Source organism: Embiotoca jacksoni, unplaced genomic scaffold (assembly GCF_022577435.1).
Source record: "Embiotoca jacksoni isolate LCO1_2020_lvr unplaced genomic scaffold, fEmbJac1.0.p SCAF_6, whole genome shotgun sequence".
Taxonomy (NCBI): domain Eukaryota; kingdom Metazoa; phylum Chordata; class Actinopteri; family Embiotocidae; genus Embiotoca; species Embiotoca jacksoni.
The window spans coordinates 11,228,718-11,247,276 of NW_027185414.1; the positions used below are offsets into that span (position 1 = coordinate 11,228,718).

General features: G+C 40.5%; 1 protein-coding gene across 1 annotated transcript; it reads left to right on the top strand.

The window, feature by feature from the left end:
• Nucleotides 1–398: 398 nt before the first annotated feature.
• Nucleotides 399–9,861, top strand: rhoua (ras homolog family member Ua). The gene is made up of 4 exons (XM_069174109.1): nucleotides 399–1,030; nucleotides 1,503–1,561; nucleotides 3,191–3,379; nucleotides 4,616–9,861. Exons 1-4 carry the CDS (start codon nucleotides 736–738, stop codon nucleotides 4,898–4,900), a joined length of 828 nt encoding a protein of 275 aa, XP_069030210.1. The 5' UTR covers nucleotides 399–735; the 3' UTR covers nucleotides 4,901–9,861.
• The last annotated feature ends 8,698 nt before the right edge of the window (nucleotides 9,862–18,559 follow it).

The window sequence follows — 18,559 nt, forward strand, 5'->3', positions numbered from 1 at the left end:
AGGCAGCCAAGACGCCAAACAAAACTGCATTACATGAATTTACATTGATTTCCTGGAGACTTACCCCAACCACAAGCACTACTTGCCTAATCCTAACCTTTACCTGAACCTAAACCTATCCTGACTCTAACCTTTAATCAAATCCTCACCTTTAAATGAAATGATTTATGACATGGGAACTTACCTCTCTGTCCCCCAAAAGAGCGGCAGGTCCCCACAACGTGACTGCGTGAACAGATTCATGTCCTCACAACACGGGTAAAATATGTTCACACACACACACACACACACACACACACACACACACACACACACACACACACACACACACACACACAAACACACACACACACACACACACACACACACACACACACACATGGTGATGTCACTGAAGGGGAGTTTGGGACGGGTCTGTCGGTCGGACGTCTGGACGGACACTCACTGCCTCAAACGGTGAACCTTCATTCAATCTGCGCTCTTTAAATCGGACTTTAATCATAAACTTGATGAACCATGAAGCTCAAACGGACACCGTCTCAGTTTGGGGCTGCGTGGGGGTGAGCAGAAGTTCAGTGCGTAAGTAATTTAACCATGGAAAGTAAAAGGAAGCGAGCAGCGACGATCTGAAGTCACTTGACAGACCGCAGAAGCTCGTAGACAACGGAGGAATGGACGGTGTGGAAAGTGTCCCGCAGCAGGACTGAGTCTCCCGCCCGGCTCTCCTCCACCTTCATGTCACCCTCCTCTCCGTGCCAGATGCCTTTGCGGGGCGACGGGGGATACAAACCGGCGGCACCGGTGTCCCCTGCTCCGCCGGTCCCGCCGAGGAGGGTCCGGAGCGGGGACAGAGGCGCCGCCAGGACGCGGCGGTCCGGGGCAGGGTCAGCGGGAGCCGGAGCAGCGGAGAGGCGGGTGAAGTGTGTGCTGGTGGGGGACGGAGCCGTGGGGAAAACCAGCCTGGTGGTCAGCTACACCACCAACGGGTATCCCACCGAGTACGTCCCGACGGCGTTTGACAACTTCTCAGGTAAAGGATGGAGGAGACACTGAGCACTGCATATTTATCGACAAATTTAATCATAGCTGAAGAGATCTAATCTAATCTAATCTAATCTAATCTAATTTTATAATATTTTGTATTCTTCCCTACAAAAGTTTTCAGTGGTATTGAAGTATAATTATGGACCAGTTGGCAATAAATTTCAGTGCTATAAATGTAAGAAATAATTCCTCTTTTATAATTAGTAAACAACTTTCTACTTTCTGTTGATAGATTAATCAGTTCACTGAATCTTTTCTTTACCACATTAACTTCTAAGTTAAGATTCTGGGTCTGAAAATGATCTGATGACCATATGTAAGTCCTTATTGCTAGATATGTCAATTGGTGGCTACTCTAAGCCTCACTTGTGTTGCTGAAGTTATAATGGTGTGTGTGTGTGTGTGTGTGTGTGTGTGTGTGTGTGTGTGTGTGTGTGTGTGTGTGTGTGTGTGTGTAGCGGTGGTATCGGTGGATGGGCAGCCAGTCAAACTACAACTCTGTGACACCGCTGGACAGGTCAGTGATCTCAATACAAACTCTCACATACACACACACACACACGCAGCACGAGCAGAAGTATTTCCTGTTGTTGTTTTATTCATGTTGGACACAATACCTCTACCAGGAAATGAATCGTCTTTTCTTTCTAGTCTAAGTAGCTTCTGTAGCTCTTTTTGTATTTTTTTCCTTTATTTAATTATTGACAGTGTAGAGCTGAACAGGAAATGGGAGGAAACAAGGATGTATGACATGCAGTGAAGGTCTCTGTGTGGAATCAGGATGGGACACTGCGGTTGGTCCCCCCCCCCCTCCTCTCAGCCTGTAGACTCCAGTAAATGCTTTTTAAATTAGATACTCAAAGTCTTCTCTAAAACTAATTGGTTTCATACATCAAGTGTTTTGATGTTTTTTGATGGGTTTTGTCTTTGATCAAAGATGTTGCTACAAATCCAATTCAAGTTTTCATATGAATAAATATAAGATTTCCCGCTCCAGCCACATTTTATTTGCATAATTTTATATACGACAACAGAAGCGATACTACCCAATTCGACCAACATAGAGCTCATTCGGTCCTAAATACCAGGCGCACACCAGGGGTTTCATAGATAATTGGAAACTCTGGGAAACTAGCTATTCATGTCTGGAAGGTCTTTCCTTGGAAAAAATTCTCTGGCACAGAGGAAGTGATGCCATTACATCTGCATTTGCAGCAGCAGCAGCTGTATGTTTGATAAGATAAATCACTGCCTTGGGTTTTAACTGGTCGTGATTAAACCAAGGCTATCTGCTGAAAGAAATAAAAACACGCAAATATTAACAAAAATCGACACATTATATCCACACTTTTGAGCTGGGGTTTGACAAAACACAAATATATAAAATAGTAATTTCATATATGCGCTGTACCTCATTTTTGATAAGAACAACAGACTGAACTCCTATGGGCTCCTACATGTACAGCATATGAGAGGCAACAGTGGCTGCATCCACTAACAAAGGAAAACAGGATAGATCTTTTTCATATCAATAAAATATTGATATATAATATATAAATATATTATATAAAAAGATAACATATTTAGCAGGTCGTCAATAAGTTCTCAAGTGTTTAGTCAATGAACGTGTGAATGCAAGATGTCACATACATAAATAGAAAACAAATCACCGCCGTAATCAACATGATGTCGTCTGTCTTCGGATATGATTACAGAATGAATGGGAGGATCACAGGAAGAGGAAGGACAGAGTTGGAGATCAAGGGAAAGGAGAAGGACAGGAAGGAGACCAGACAAAACGTCATAGTTTATCATCCACAGATAAACAGATCCCTCAGCAGCACTAGTTTAATCACCTCTCTCTCTCTTACACATAAAAAGAGGCCTCAGGAGTCTTTATGGCTCCAAATCTCAATTAGTTGGGTTGCTGTTTGTCCTTAAAATATGCATCATCAAATCAACCCTCTTTTCCCCCTTTTTTCTTCTCTGCTGTCCAGACAAACCAGACTGAAAGGTTGCTGTAGGTTACTGCTCACGCTACACGGGTGACACTTCCTGTTTATCCAAACGAGTTTGTTGCTGAATCACCGTATTTATCTCACTGACTTTAACACGTGACTCTCTTGATCTCTTCTGTCCTCTCCAGGATGAGTTTGACAAGCTGCGTCCTCTGTGTTACACCAGTGCAGATGTGTTCCTGCTGTGCTTCAGCGTCGTCAGTCCCGCGTCCTTCCAGAACGTTCCTGAGAAGTGGGTCCCAGAGATTAGGAAACACGCCCCCTTCGTTCCGCTCGTCCTTGTTGGGACGCAGTGTGACCTCCGAGAGGATGTCAAGGTGTGGAGTTTTAACAAATACATAACTCATGATATGTCTAATTCTAATGCTTATTTCTAATTCTAATAAATACTTTTCATTATGTAAACAAATGAGACAATCCACACACTAATTGGACGACTCATTGTCGATATCAGACGAACTGCTTCATGGTACACAGAAATAAACTCACTGACCAGGTTAGTAGGTACATGTACTGTATCTGATGATAACTTCCATCCTCTTAAAGGTCGTAATGTTCAGGTATTGTTGAAATTGTTTCACAGAGGTATCAAGGTCATTAGCTATTGATAGTGCCATAGCTGTTGCCAGCTATTCTTATAGTGTTGTTGAATTATACCACAAAATAATAAGAATTATTACTTATATATTGTCCACCCCCTTTAAATGAATGGAGCAAACTAAGTATTAGAAACACCATTCTGCTTAATGTAACATCGTCCAACAGTGACACAAGCTGCAGCCTCCAAAATGTCCATAAAACTCAATCAATCAGTTACAACAACAACTGAAAGTTAAAACATTCATCAAAGTGTGTTCATGTCAGCCAGTTGCATCTAATAAAAGGGCAGTTTATAGTTATATTTTACAGTAACACAGCAGACAAAAGTTGTGTCATTGTATTTTGGGGTTTTCCTTATGTGGCCTACATCTCATTCCTGTGAATGTGATATCTCAGGAAAGCTTTGAGGCAATTTCCTCAAATTGGGCACAAATGTTAACATTTTGTCCAGGTCAAAGGTCAACTGTGACAACATAGTGCAAAAACACTTTCCTGGCCATTATTCACACCACACCATAACTCAGGAGATTGTGTCCATATCTTCCATTTGGTCAGATGAATTGGTGACACTGATCTGTGCTGATTGCACAGTTTATCTGTGCTGTCAGGTGGAAAATGTTTCTGAAGCATTTCGGTTTTCAGAATTTGTTGCTTCTTTGCATTAACGTTCATATTTGAAGCATTGTCCACTGTCATGGGTCCAACTCTGGGTTGTATCAGAATCAGCTTAATTGGCTGAATTCCTTTGAAGTCTTCAGAACATATATCACGAAGAGTCTGGACAGACAGGGATGTAAACTGCAACATGACTGGTTGACAGAAGCATACAACCGCAAGGCAGTTCTTTTATTTTTGTTCTTGTACTTCTTTCTTTAAATAATATGAAACAGATCAAATGTTCTCAATAAGAGAGCTAACAACTTATATAACATGCCGGTGCCTCCTCGCTTTAGGTTCTCATTGACCTGGCTAAATACAGAGAGCGGCCTGTGGAGCCAGCGGATGCCCGGGACTGTGCGATGGAGATTGGAGCTGTGGCCTACATGGAGTGCTCCTCTCTGACACAGAAAAATCTCAAGGAAGTGTTTGACACGGCCATACTGGCCAGCCTGCACAACTCCAGCTCCCATAAGCACCCGAGAGGGAAACAAAAACGTCAAAAAAAGCAAAGGCAGACACCGGACAAGATGAAGAGCCTATCAAAGTCGTGGTGGAAAAGGTACTGCTGTGTGGCCTAGAGCAGACCTGTGATGGGTTTCGGTCTTGCTGTCGGTGGGGGTCAAAGATCCTCCGATGACTTCATCCTGGTCTGGAATCAGCTGGGTCTGGGTTATGCCTGGATACAACTTTGGGTTTCTCTCTAAAAGGAGCCTGATACAGGACTGTGATGGAGATGTAAGACTGTCCCGGATGTAAAAAGTTTTTGTTTTTGTTCTTCTTGTGGATGAGATTTACTACTGAGCCTCCAGTATGAGCCCCCTGCAGGAGAAGGCGCTTCCATGTCTCCTGGAATTAAACTGGTATGAAACAGTATTTTTCTGGGACCGGCAGAAGATGTGATAATATTGTTTAGGATTAGACTGGTGGAGTTGTGGTTACTCTGGTCTTGTGGTAAAATACTTCCATGGATTTATGCAGCCTTGTTATGTAGCCTGGAAGGGAACTGGACTGTCTGCTGAGTATAATTGTTGTTATCGGTGACCTAAATGCAACTGCATCCAATCCTTGACATTTTTCTAACTTGCTTTTAACTTTAGTCTGGTTTCAAATACCCATGATTAGAAAGAACTGTTGTCAGAAATAGAGCGGCCCTCTGACCAGACTTTGTCATTTTGGATTTTCTGACCCAGACATGATCACTGGACATAATTAAAGTCAGAACAAATCCAGCCCATGGTTAACTTTAGACCTGCTTTTTATAACCGAGGCCATTGTTATTCTAATGAAAGAACTTTCCTAAACTGTTTCTAATTTTATCTTGGTTACATGCACAGTTTGCTTTTGTGCCACCTATGAAATTAGTCTTTAACGTGGATCATGGTTTACCTCTTATTTTACTCATCATTTGAACTGTTTATATCACGTTAAGTTAGGCTTTTATGTTAGTGCAGCTTGTCCTGACAGTTAATACGTTTAGTGAGAATCATATCACATCAAATTCAGTGTCTTTTGTCACCATGAGGTTTAAAAGCCATCCTTGCCTTGATCAAAAAATTGATTTCCAAGAATAGTTGGACAATAAAACCAACAACTATATCGAAGAACAACATATCTGTAGCAAATGATGCTGAACAAGACCGTCTGAAGATCCAAAAACAAGCACACATTGTTCTCTAACAACAAGTTGTATGTAGGACTCACTGACCTACTTCGGGTTTCCATTGCTACCTGTGGTAGTTTATCATCCTCATCTATCCTACATTAGTACTGAAGGACTGAACAGTCTGTGAAAATAGGGTTGGTAACTGTGGTTGGGTTAAACATAAATCTTTGTCTTGTGGTGGTGGACTGTCATATGGCGAGCACTTGACCTCCATCAGAAAGGAAGACATTTAAAACTGAGAATACAGATATTTGACTTTGAACTGTTCAACCTGGCAACCAGTAACTCACATCCGCAGGCACAAGTTGCGACGCAGGCACAAACATAGCATCAGATATTTGTACTGGTTGGTGTGATTTATCTTTGCAGACACTTAAACAGCCGTGAGCATGAGCACTTAACAGAATTAGATCAAGCAAGTGCTCTTTGCATGTGTTTAAATGGACAACATGGACTCAGCTGTTTGTTTGCATCAGTCTGAACAAACTGAAGTTGAGTTTCAATCTTAGCTTTTCAATGCAATTATGTGTTTAAGACTGTGAAGATCAAATTATGTATTATTCTGTCAAATCTTTTCTTAATAGTTATGAGCTTGATGCATCACGTGTGTCTTTTTTTTTAACCTAAAATATGATCTTTTGTTTTATTAAAATGGTAACCATCGTTCATCCTCTGTCGCTCTGCATCCACACTGCTTGAATACTACAGAGGCGTCCAATGTCTGCACCGTGTGTATCCTTTTATCTGTTAGTTCAGATTTATATGCTGCAAAGCAGAAATAAAAAAGCAAATTGAAACACAAAATGTGTGGCCGTTTAAAACTCAGCCGCCACACCTTCCTTTGTACATTGTAGTTACTAAAGCAAGCGCACAACCCAGTAAAAACTGCTTTATTTCTCAACAGTGCCTGAATTGGTCTTTGTGTTAGAGTCACAGCAGCAGAGAGAAACATGATACAACCTGGTTGAGGTCTCTTATGGACTCTGAGTAGATCTGCTTCAGTGCATGTACAACATAAGTATTCATCCTAATTACACATAACTGCAAAAAAAAAAAAAACACATGATTTTTTTTTTTTTTTTTTTTTTTTTAAAGATAAATTGTCACCTGACTAATATAACCCAAGGTTAAAAGGTCGAGGTTCAGGGTCTTCACATTGTTAACAAGATTTCATTCATCATCTAATATCCTGCTGCTTGTGTTGTAAGTGATTCACACCAGTGACCTTAAAACAATAACAATAAACGGAGCGTGAGGGATAGCTCATTTTCAAAATGTGTGAAATGACAGTTAATCAAGAGCAAAGGATGCAAAATGTGTCTTCGTTCAGTACGAGAGGGGTCAAGAAAGTGAAGTCGTTTTTCTCAACTACTAACTTGCATCACATTTACTAGTTTGTGGGTCAAGGTCAGCTCTCGGCTGGGGTGAATTGGAGTGAGCTGTGTTGTACCTGTAATTTTCATTTAATAACTTGAAGAAATGTTTACTTTAACATTGAGTTTAGTCTAACAAGCTCAAATTCAAGTTAAAAATTCCACAGTTTGGCATCCATTCAGGGTTTTGTCTCGTTAAAGAAAACTGAGACAAGATGTGTGCAGCCACAGAAGAAAATCTTGTTGGATAATTTTCACCCAACTCTCTTTTAAACTTCTCTATCAATCTCCTCTAACTGTGAGAATTAGAGATGTGAAGTGTCTAACAGAAACCTGAGAACTTAATCGAACATGTTTGTCGGCTCAAAATGTTCTGCCATGTTGAGTTTAGGCTTCAGAGTAAAGCTGTGACTCCTGGTTTTGACGACTGTGCGTCACTGGAGCTGTCTGCTAGTTTTCTGCTGAAGATGTTACAGCTGCGACTGAATGGCTTCACTGTGTCGATGCTCTACTCTTGATAGCAAATGCATTGTTTCTTGCAGGGGAAAAGGCATAATAGGCTGCTTGTCTTGCTGTTTGTGTGTCGTCTTGGCTGATGATGGAGTTAAGTAGGCTAAAGGTCACACAGACTTATGATAGCTAGCATTTCCTCTGTCAGGTTTTTACCTACTTATATTTTAAATTTATGGAGAGCAGTAAGTTTTGTATGCAATTTATTTCTGTTTAAATACATTAAAACAGGATGAAGGATGTCTTGGTCTCTTGCCATTCAATGACTCCATCAAACAGACATCATCTTACAGAGGATTTGAGGATGAATCATCTTTGGTTTGTTTCTCCTCTCTTTATCCAGCCTTTAACACTCGATCAGTTAGTCTGCTGTTTTCCCTTAAAGCAAGCCAATTTAACTTTTTCTGAGCCACTGTGGTCATCGTGGAACATCATATCCTAAAACAGTGCAACAGTAACAACATTTTTTATGTGTAAGACTAAATGCTACTTCATGCTTTTCGTGTCCACAAAGGTTGATTTCCTCATCTTCCCACGTTCTTGAGGATCCACATGGACTGTACACACTACAAAGCCCGTCGACTGTGCATGCAGCAAGAAAACAAAATGAATGTTTATTTTGAGGTCAGGCTGTAAGTTTAACACCACTATAATTAATCATTAAAAGAGTACAAGGACACACAGATGGGGGTTAAAGTCTTTGTGATTCCTATCTCCTCAAATATGCCACCATCACTTAAACGATCATAGGCTCCAACATCCACCACTGTGAAGCGATAATGTTCATCACAGTAGGTCAGTTTGTTCTTGGAGTAGTCATTGGCAGACTTTGGAATTGGGAAGTCCTAAATTCTCCAGAAATCCTGTGCTGTGTCCAAACACTCGGGGCCAGAAGGCAACAAACTCGGCCTTGTGTCTCGCAGAGCGACTCGTCTGAAATTAGATCCACTGTCCGTGTTCAAAGTTAGCAGCGGTCAGCACAGGCGGAAACCACGAGCTGGCTCAGAGACTGTGTTATCAAAAGTTACAGTGTCACTTTGACTTGTTTTAACTTCTCTTCACATCAGTGTATGACAGATGTATGGTTTTGTAATGTAGAACAGATGGGTCTCTGAAAGTGAACAATTGTGCATAAAGACAGTCAGAGAAGTGACGTGGGGTTCACTGTCCACTAAACAGAGTATGGTGCTGGTATTTTGTTGAAGGTAAGACAGAAATTATCTGTGTTTGGGACAGATTTGAAGTCGGGATGTCAAATTTTGTTGTTGAACTGTGACACAGTGTAACATACAGTATGAGATCTGAAAGATAGACTGTCTCCGCTGCGACTGACTGTAGTTGTTGTGTTTGATTTGGTGTCTGAACAGGCCTCCACAGAGCCAAAAACTGGCTGAATAAAAGACAGATGAACTGCTAATTATCTGTACTGATGACGCTACCAAACAAGTGAGTCAAACGCAAGGCGTCAGCAGGCAAGTGTTTAATGTTACTGGATAGAAAGTGAAGTTATACAACACGCACTAAAACCGCTGAGTAAGGCTAAAAAATGTCCTCTGCTTACTGGAAGCAAATCAACTCATGCACATTTAGACTTAACTGAGCACTAAATTTCCACGCTGGTCTAATTCTTGATTGCACAAGACTGTCCCATGAAGCATTGTGAGTTGAAACAAAAACAGAGGGGAAGTTAACAGAGCGGTTCATTCTTGAGATTTGATTGTTATATTGAGGCTGATACCCTCTAAAGCACACCTGAGCTCACTCTCACATGGGACACCAGCTGAGAGCTTCTCTTAGGAAACCGACCCACTCAGCCTGGGAAACATCACCCTGTTTTCATTTTCCCTGCATGTAAAAACATTGGAACAGATAATGTGCCGCTGCAATCTGCTCACTCTGAAATCCCTGTTTAACTGAAGGCGTCGGTCAAAGGAGGATGTGTTTGTCCAGACGTTTTATATACCCTGAGAAATAAAGAATATTTGGTATATTGCATGCTGAGTTTTGTCGATTTTGAGGCTTGTTGTCTCGGTGGTGGGACGGGGAATGTGTTTAAATATAACTCCTGGACGTATGCAACCTCGTACGAGCACCTCCACACGAGAGCCCGCAGACTGGAAATGAGAACATGTTTTCATTTTAAGGTGTATGCATGTTTTGAAAGAGTTTGTTTCATTGGAAAAGAGGTCTCACGTAAACAGGTCCCTGACGCCTTTATTTTCAGGACAAGTCATGGCTTTTGTTGGCAGCCTGGGTTCCAGAAACTGAATGTGTTTTTTTTCTTGTTGTTTTGGCTGAAGTCATGTTTGGAATTGCACAGCTTGCTTTGCGATAACCAAGTGCAACGACCATGCTGTGCTCAGCTGATGAACATCAGAGAGAGCTATGTTTGAGGGCATGGACACACACACACACACACACACACACACACACACACACACACACACACACACACACACACACACACACACACACACACACACACACACACACACACACTCACAGAACGCCTACAGAAAGTCATCCAACTTCAGACTGGATCATTGTAAATAGACTGTGCTTCCAGGCCCTCATGGTTATGCAAGAGCTTTATTTTGAAGTCTGTCATGTGACATTTGGTTTGTGTTGTGTGTCTGCTCTTGGAGGCAGTGTGTGTGTTTGTGTATATGTTTGTGTGTGTGTGTCGAGAGGAGGGTGTTTTTCGTGTGGGAAACAAACTGCTTTGCTCTACCTGACATCACATTTACTGAATAAAAAGAAGGTCGACTTTGTTCTGGTTAGATCAGCTGCTCTGTGACTTATGCCGTGCCAGGTCCTGTTGGATGATATTACTCAGCTCCTGATAGAAATTATAGCTTGTTTTCCCAAATGTAATGTGAATTCTGATGGGAAAACAATACCACGAAGACTGTGATGTTATGCCCTATCTTTTTTAGAACCTCAGTTTGTTTTTGATGTTTTTTATTTGCAATTTAAGCCTCATAATACTTGGAACAAATCATTTTCTGATAACAAAATCTGAATGGCATGTGAATCTAATTAGTCTGATGTATCAATCACGTAATAAATAAATAATATTACAGTGAAATGTGCTGGTGCCTCTGACCATGATACAATGACAGTTGACACATATATAGCTGACGCCCACATAATTATGTTAAATGATGTCTTAAAAGCCTCTGCCAGTTCAGAAAGGTTGCCAAAGTTTCCCCAAAGTTTTGGCACCAATTCATTCAATCATTCTGCTCAAGTTTTGGACTTCTTTAATTTGACATTTTTGTCTGCACAAAAGTCGAATAATGTACAAAAAGTTGCCGTATGCGACAATTCATGATGTATTAGTTGGATGCATGTTCTGTGTTTTATTGTGACGGTTGAATTCACACAGAGGACAACAAGGAAGACCAAAAAGAGATGCAGAGGGGTACAACCTCAGACAAATGTGTCCTTTTTGCAAAATCTTAAAATCACATGTACACACACATACACAAAAGGAAAGCTGCTTGAACTCAAGGCACTAGTTTGACACTCAGTTTCAGCTCTTTTTTTTTATTTTTTTATTTCATAGTGTGTGCGTGTGTGTGTTACATAACATAAAGAGAAGCCAGAGTGACATCAGTGCTCACTCTTAACGAGCCGAGCTGAGCCGAAACACAATCTCAGCTTTCTTAACAAGCTATAAACCCAATCAATGTGTGTAGACAGCTGCTGAGGGTGACTGTGTGTGTGTGTGTGTGTGTGTGTGTGTGTGTGTGTGTGTGTGTGTGTGTGTGTGTGTGCGTGTGTGTGTGTGTGTGTGTGTTGAAAGAAGAGACAGCAGTTATAAGAAAGGGAGCGACAGATGGGGAGGAGGAGAGAGAAAAACCCTAATGGATAAGCAATCTTATAGAAAGTGACAGAAAGAGAAACAAAACTTCACAGATAATGACCTCATGAATCACCTCCTGCTGCGTTGATCAGACTGAACGTTTTTGTACCGAGAATATTCTTTCGTTTGCAGATTAGTTACATTTTCTGTTCACTGTTTCAGTTTCAGGTTCCAGGTATTGCAGGTGCTGGCCTGATGTCACCTCATGGCTTACGGGAAAACTGTTGGTGGCTTGTGATTTTTTTTTTTTTTTTTATTATGACAAGTCCAGTCTGTCGTGAATAAAGGCCTATCATGTCAAATATTATTCTTGATGATGAGCTTTGTGCAAATTTAGGATTGTCTGTTGCCTGAATAAATGAACAAAATAATATATTTCCCCAAATATTGATGTTTCGGCCAACTTGACTAGGCTTAGATATTTTTAGACACCTAAAGTGAACATTTTTTGTTTAGTTTAGTTTTAGTATTACTACTCTTCACTAACTTTGATGTTGAAAAGCTCAGACTTAATCCTTAATCCGAATGAGTCCAGAAATTATGACTATGAGCATATTTTCTTCTCCCACAGTGAGGTATATATAATGCACATGCATACTAAAAACACTCTTTACAGAACCAGTGAAACTATTGTCTGAGTGTGCTTTATCTCTGTCATTTCATACAAATGGACCTTTTCCTTCCTTGTCACTTGGTTTCTTTTTCTGTATTTCCCTGTCAAACACACTCTGTCTTGGCCTCTGTCTTCTTGCTTGTGCATGATGTTTGTTGAGTGACCTGGGGACAAGGTGTGAGAGTGTATTTGTAATTGCATGTGTTTGTTTGCATGTGTTCAGAGTTCATGTGGCATGTACACAGTTGAGAAACAGCATGACACATGCACTTTACACTCCCCCAGCTCCTCCTCCACACATACATCTCTCCTGCGGACTGTTAACAACAGCTGACTGTTCGCATTACTGCCGATAACAGCACACTGATCAAGGTCAAGATGCACAACATTTTACATCCTGCTCACATCCATGGCCAAAGAATAAACGTGATATTTCAAATGTCTCTATGGAAAATGTGCTGAATGGAGTAAGGTAGCGTGTTTGTTTCTTCTTTTTCCAGATGATATGAACACACAATCTCATTTCAGATCTTGATGTCAAGAATATGGGGTTTCATACCATTGCATGTTTGATCTTACTTTGGAAAACAAGCCAACAAGACAACAGAGTTTAGTGAGCACTGTTTTTCAAGTAATAACTACATCTCATTTAGTTAATCACAGTTCAAGCTCATTCACTGGAAAAGATAAAAGCTCTCAGTAATGAAGTCTGCACTCTGAGGAAGTCCTCAGTCTGCACAGCAGATTCACAAGAAAGCTTTAGATTCTGAATTACAGAAACCATCAGCATGCGGCAGTCTGTTTGTGACACATGAAATAACACCACCCACTGGTTTGTAAGTACATCCATGTCTGTCCAGACTCGTATATGTTGTGAAGACTTTGAACGAATTTATCCAACAAACAGATTCTGATCTAACACAAAGTTGCAGCCATGACAGTAGACAATGCTTTAAATATTGATGTTGCTGCAAAGAAGCTATGGATTCTAAAACGTTGATGCTTTACAGACATCTTCAACCCGACAGCACAGAAGACATTTACAAACACCATATTTTCAAGGTGGACACCCAGGATCAGTGTCACCAACTTGGAATCAAATGTGAAATATGGTCACAATCTCCCCTTCCTATTATGATGTTGAATAACAGCCAGAAAAGTGTTTTTGTTGAACAGTGTGATGTCACAATGAATCTGACCTTTGACCTTTGACCTTTCAGATACAAAATGTCATTATATCATCATTTTATCCTGTTAGACATTTGTGGGAAGTTTTGCCAAATTTAGCAAATAAAAATGTAGTTTTATGGCCACAAATTTGTTTTGTGAGGTCACAGTGACCTTTGACCTTTAACTACCAAACTCTAATCTGTTCAACCTTGAGTCCAAGTGAATGTGTGTGCCACATTTGAAGAGATTCCCTGCAGTACGTGAGTTATCGTGTTCAGAAAGAGAAATGGACGAACAGATGTAAGTATGTATCCAACTCAAATAAAATAATGCTTTCGGCCGCGGCTGTCGCAGCGCAGCGGTATAAAAAACAACTACCTACCTAAATGACTCACTATTTTACAAAGTTACAGGTATCTTTATTTTAATAAAAAGAATGTAATCCCAATTTATACTACCTAAATGAAAGTAAAAATAACAGGCACATTTACAACTGTGTAAGTAGGCGTGTATAATAATTTACAGTGTATTAGAGTTTTGCTTAAATAACCTTACTTGCAAACCTACACAGGTGTTTTCACTTATCCTGGCTGCTTAGACCTCTGCTCAGGTTCAAAAGGGGGACACTATGATTTGAGATTTGGGAGGTCACTGGACTTCCTGTACCAGTAAGAATGACAAAAATTGTATTTGTCCTGTCAGAACAGCTAAGTGGAGAGTTACTGAGATGTCAGTCAAACAAGGTCCACATAAGTCTGCACACAGTCCTGAGAGAACGATGTGTAATCAGTCAAAATAAGTAAAAACATGTGTGTGCAGGGCCTGTACATGTGAGTTTATAAAAATCAGTGAAAGTAAGTGAAGTATTAAGCTTCACTTGGTTAGTTCTATTCATTAGCAAATCTTAAATGAATAAACCTCTTTTCAAACCCACAGCCTGACACTCTGTTGTAATTTAGATTTGCACACCTGCTGTGAACATACCTGGACAATTTGTGTCACTTCAGTGATTATTCAAATATCTGAAAACACAGAGATGTGAGCAGAAGTCCGGATCTGGTTTCACAAGGAGATTTTAGTCTTGTGGTGGCCAGTCTTGGATTTGCTCTCAGGTTAGTGTGATGCAGGCAGACAGGTGACACAGAATGGACAGAAACAGAACAAACCTTGGCTCATTATTTGTCAATTATTGTAGAGGGAGCAATGAGAAGGTAAAGATTGTTCAGATAACATGGTTGGAAACATACAGCAGCGGCGACAAATCGTCAGTTGATTTATTTGTCTCCAAAAAGTATCGTGAAACTGACAGATGAATCAGAAATAGCAGAAACTTCAGCACCACATCTCTACTGCATTAAGAGTTCATGCTAACTGAAGTTTTTTTTTTGTTCGACTCTTGGCTGAAATTTTCCACAAAAAATAGATATCCAGTTTTTTAGAGGGTAAACATTTTCTGCTGGAGTGAACAAGGCTGACAGGTTTGATGAAGTTTCTTAGTTTGGAAAAAGTTCTGCTTAAGACAGCTTTGTGCAACACACGAGTGTAGACGTCCATCTGAAGTCTGAGTTTTAGTTTGAGCTCAGCTGCAGTCGGTCTGTCTGCATGAAACCTGCCCCAGGTTTTACTTCCAGACCTTTTTCAGTACAGGCACGGCAGGGAAAACACAGGTGTGAGTAATAACATTAACGACGACGCCGGTCAATTAAGTGTCCCAGTGAGCCATGACAGTGAGCCTGCATGTGCAATAGCAATAACCTGGAAATAGTTGGACTGCATGGTATGCAGCCATCATTAAAATTATTAATTACACCGGTGCTTTTCCAACAATGACTCGTCTTAATGTCTACAGTGAGAAGTCAGTTTTAATGGCTGCAGTCAAAGCATGTGATGTGCAGACTGACTTCATATAAGAGGACCAGTGAATTGGCGGTGATGACCGCAGTCAAGCTTTAAGACTCAGAGCAACAAACTGGCTTCACACATGTTGACAATAAATGGACAAGGTGGGTCATCTCAAGGGGTTTATCCTGATGAATAAACTTATATCACCATCATCAATATCATCAAATGCTCAAATGCGGCTATTTGGCTGGTATAAGAAGGAGAGACTAGTTTGTGTCACACAGAGATCAGATGAGGAGACAGAAAGATGGAGCACCTGTGGACTTGACCATATCTAATCAAATTAAATTTCCAGTTATCAAGATTTTTATTATCTTAAACTTTGAAAATGTTTAAAAATATTGGAAAGATTCTTTTACACACACACACACACACACACACACACACACACACACACACACACACACACACACACACACAAGCAAATACGCACGCACACCGGCACGCACGCGCACACACACACACACACACACACACACACACACACACACACACACACACACACACACACACACACACACACACAAAGCACACTTCTGGGAAATGGGGATTAGTAACTGATATTGAGAGGTGGGAGAAATCAGCCTCCCTCTGTGGCCTCTTAAACCAGATGCAACCAGCTGGCACACACACACGCACAGCAACCATCAGGATCGTGGCCAGAACTTTTGTCCTTTTCTCCGCTGTGTGAGCTGACACATAATGGAGAGAGAGAGGCCCAGTTTCAGCTGTGTTGAGTTCAAAGACGCTGTTTCAATGCATCTCTGAAGCCTATGAATCTTTGTGGTAGAGGACATCTCTGCCTTAAAGGTCTGCAACAGTTTGACTTTTATTACTTTCCTCTGCTGCTGCTTCAATGAAATCTCGATCCTCACTTTAAAATAATGGCCAAGTGAATGTTGCACATAAACAAATGTGTGTGAGTGTGTTGTTTTCAGAGAGAAGGATGAGTCAATGTGTGAAGTGTTCTTTGTGCATGTCTGTTTGTTTAACCCAGAACAGACAGTGGGGGAGAGTAAGGGTGTGTGACGTGATGTTGAAGAAGTAACTGAAGGGAGTTGGGTTCATCCGATGAGTAATGGGAGACTGATCCTGACAGAAGAGGGAGGATGATTCTCCACAGTTTACATGTGTCTAAAGAAAATATGCTGAGCCTTGATTATTGTGGAAACACACCTTTTTTCCACTAGTTTATCTTAAGATTTAACAACTTTTTATGTATTTATTCAGACCTGGACAACCATTATACAGATTTTGAGTAAGAAAATATTGAAGCAGATCTTAAGGTCTCTTTTAAGCATTGCTGTAATCAGTTTAAGACCCTAAACACTGAATATGGCTGCCCTAATTACAACTTTGAAACCCTGGGCTATTTGTAATTTCTTTTGGTCCACCACGTTGAAATATTTCCACGTTTGGATGAATTGGCTGAAACTTTGAACAGACAAAGTTTTAGACGTTGAATCCTCTGCTGTTAGTCTTCCCCCTGACTTTTCCTCTCCTCTTCTTGTGGTTTTAATCGAAATGTCTCAACAACCCATTTGATGTATTTCCACACAACTTTCTCGATGCATCCATGTTCCCAGGATTAACTGGACTACCTCTGATAATCCTCTCACTTTTTCATCTAGACCCATCAAAATTCCAACTTGTACAAAATGTAAAAATCTGAAGTAAAAGCTCTTCATCAAAATTGGGAAGGGAGGAAGGAAAATGTAATTTAGAGAATCTCCTCTAAGGATCTGCAGGTTGTAAAGTTTGTATTTGTGACACTGGAAGATCACTGATGTTTTACATCACACTTCCTCTGTTTCATATTTCCTACATTGATATTTAAGCACAGAAGAGTTTATGTAAAAATGCTGGTATGTGTTTTCTTGATCAAATAATTACGGTCAGTGGTTTCAGAGCAGAAGTCATAAGATATTAGACCCCGTTCATATGATCGAAGTGTTCTGCATATAGACCGCAGAGCTTCCGTCGCTGTACTGAGATGGTTTTCAACCCAGTCACAAGACAAAGCTGCTGTGGGGAGAAGCAACATTTCTACAATCACAACATTGTTTCAAAAAATATCTATCCAGTGTTAGAAATGCTATTCTTAGCAAACAAAGTTTGTGTTTCATGTTTATTCTGTGAACATATCTTTCAGACAGCCTGAGTCCGCCACTGCTCAAAGCATTGTGGCGGAGTACAACTTCGACACTTGCATGCTGGTCTCCATGCAGCCAAGTGCAAAACTCAGGCTGCTTATGCAACACAACCTCAAACCTAATCTCTGCTTCAGTGGTCAGTAAAAATAGAAAACTCATGACAGGCTCAGAATAATTAAATGATTTTCCCCTATTAATTTCTAAATCCGATTAATTTGGACTACTGTCGGATAAAGTGCTGACTGTATGTGCACACTTTACAGTAACCTGTTGGCAAGAAGTGCTTTTATATGTTCTCTCTTTCTGTTTGGAGATCAAGTGTTTGAGAATGAAAAATTAGATAAGGAAACAAAGAAACTAGAAGAGGAGAAATAAATCCTCCATTTTTTTGGGGGAAAAAAAGGGCAAATATAGTGAATAAACACAGAAATTCAGTAAGGGCGAGTTAAAGGAGGCTGAGAAAGAGTGAAAGAAAGAGACAGTGAAGACATGTTATCTCTAACTGTGTGTGTGTGTGTGTGTGTGTGTGTGCCTGCTGTACATACTGATGCCCTGATATATGTGTATCAGTTCCAGCATGCACACTTGTGTGTGTGTGTGTGTGTGTACAGGTGTGTCTAAGAATGATCAGCCGTGTCTGGATTTCAGGTCTTGGAATGTACTGCCCTGATGAACCCTGATATAAGTGACTACATGTTAATATTTAATATATCTTTTTGTACTTCGTCATGTACAGCAGGTAAAATAAGTATTGAACACATCACCATTTTTCTCAGTAAATATATTTCCAAAGGTGCTGTTGACATGAAGTTTTCACCCGATGTTGGTAACAACCCAAGTGATCCATACATACAAAGAAACCAAAACAAATAAGTTCAGAAATTAAGCTATGTGTAATAATGTGAAATGACAGGGAAAAAGTATTGAACACATGAAGAAAGGGAGGTGCAAAAAGGCATGGAAAGCCAAGACAACAGCTGAAATC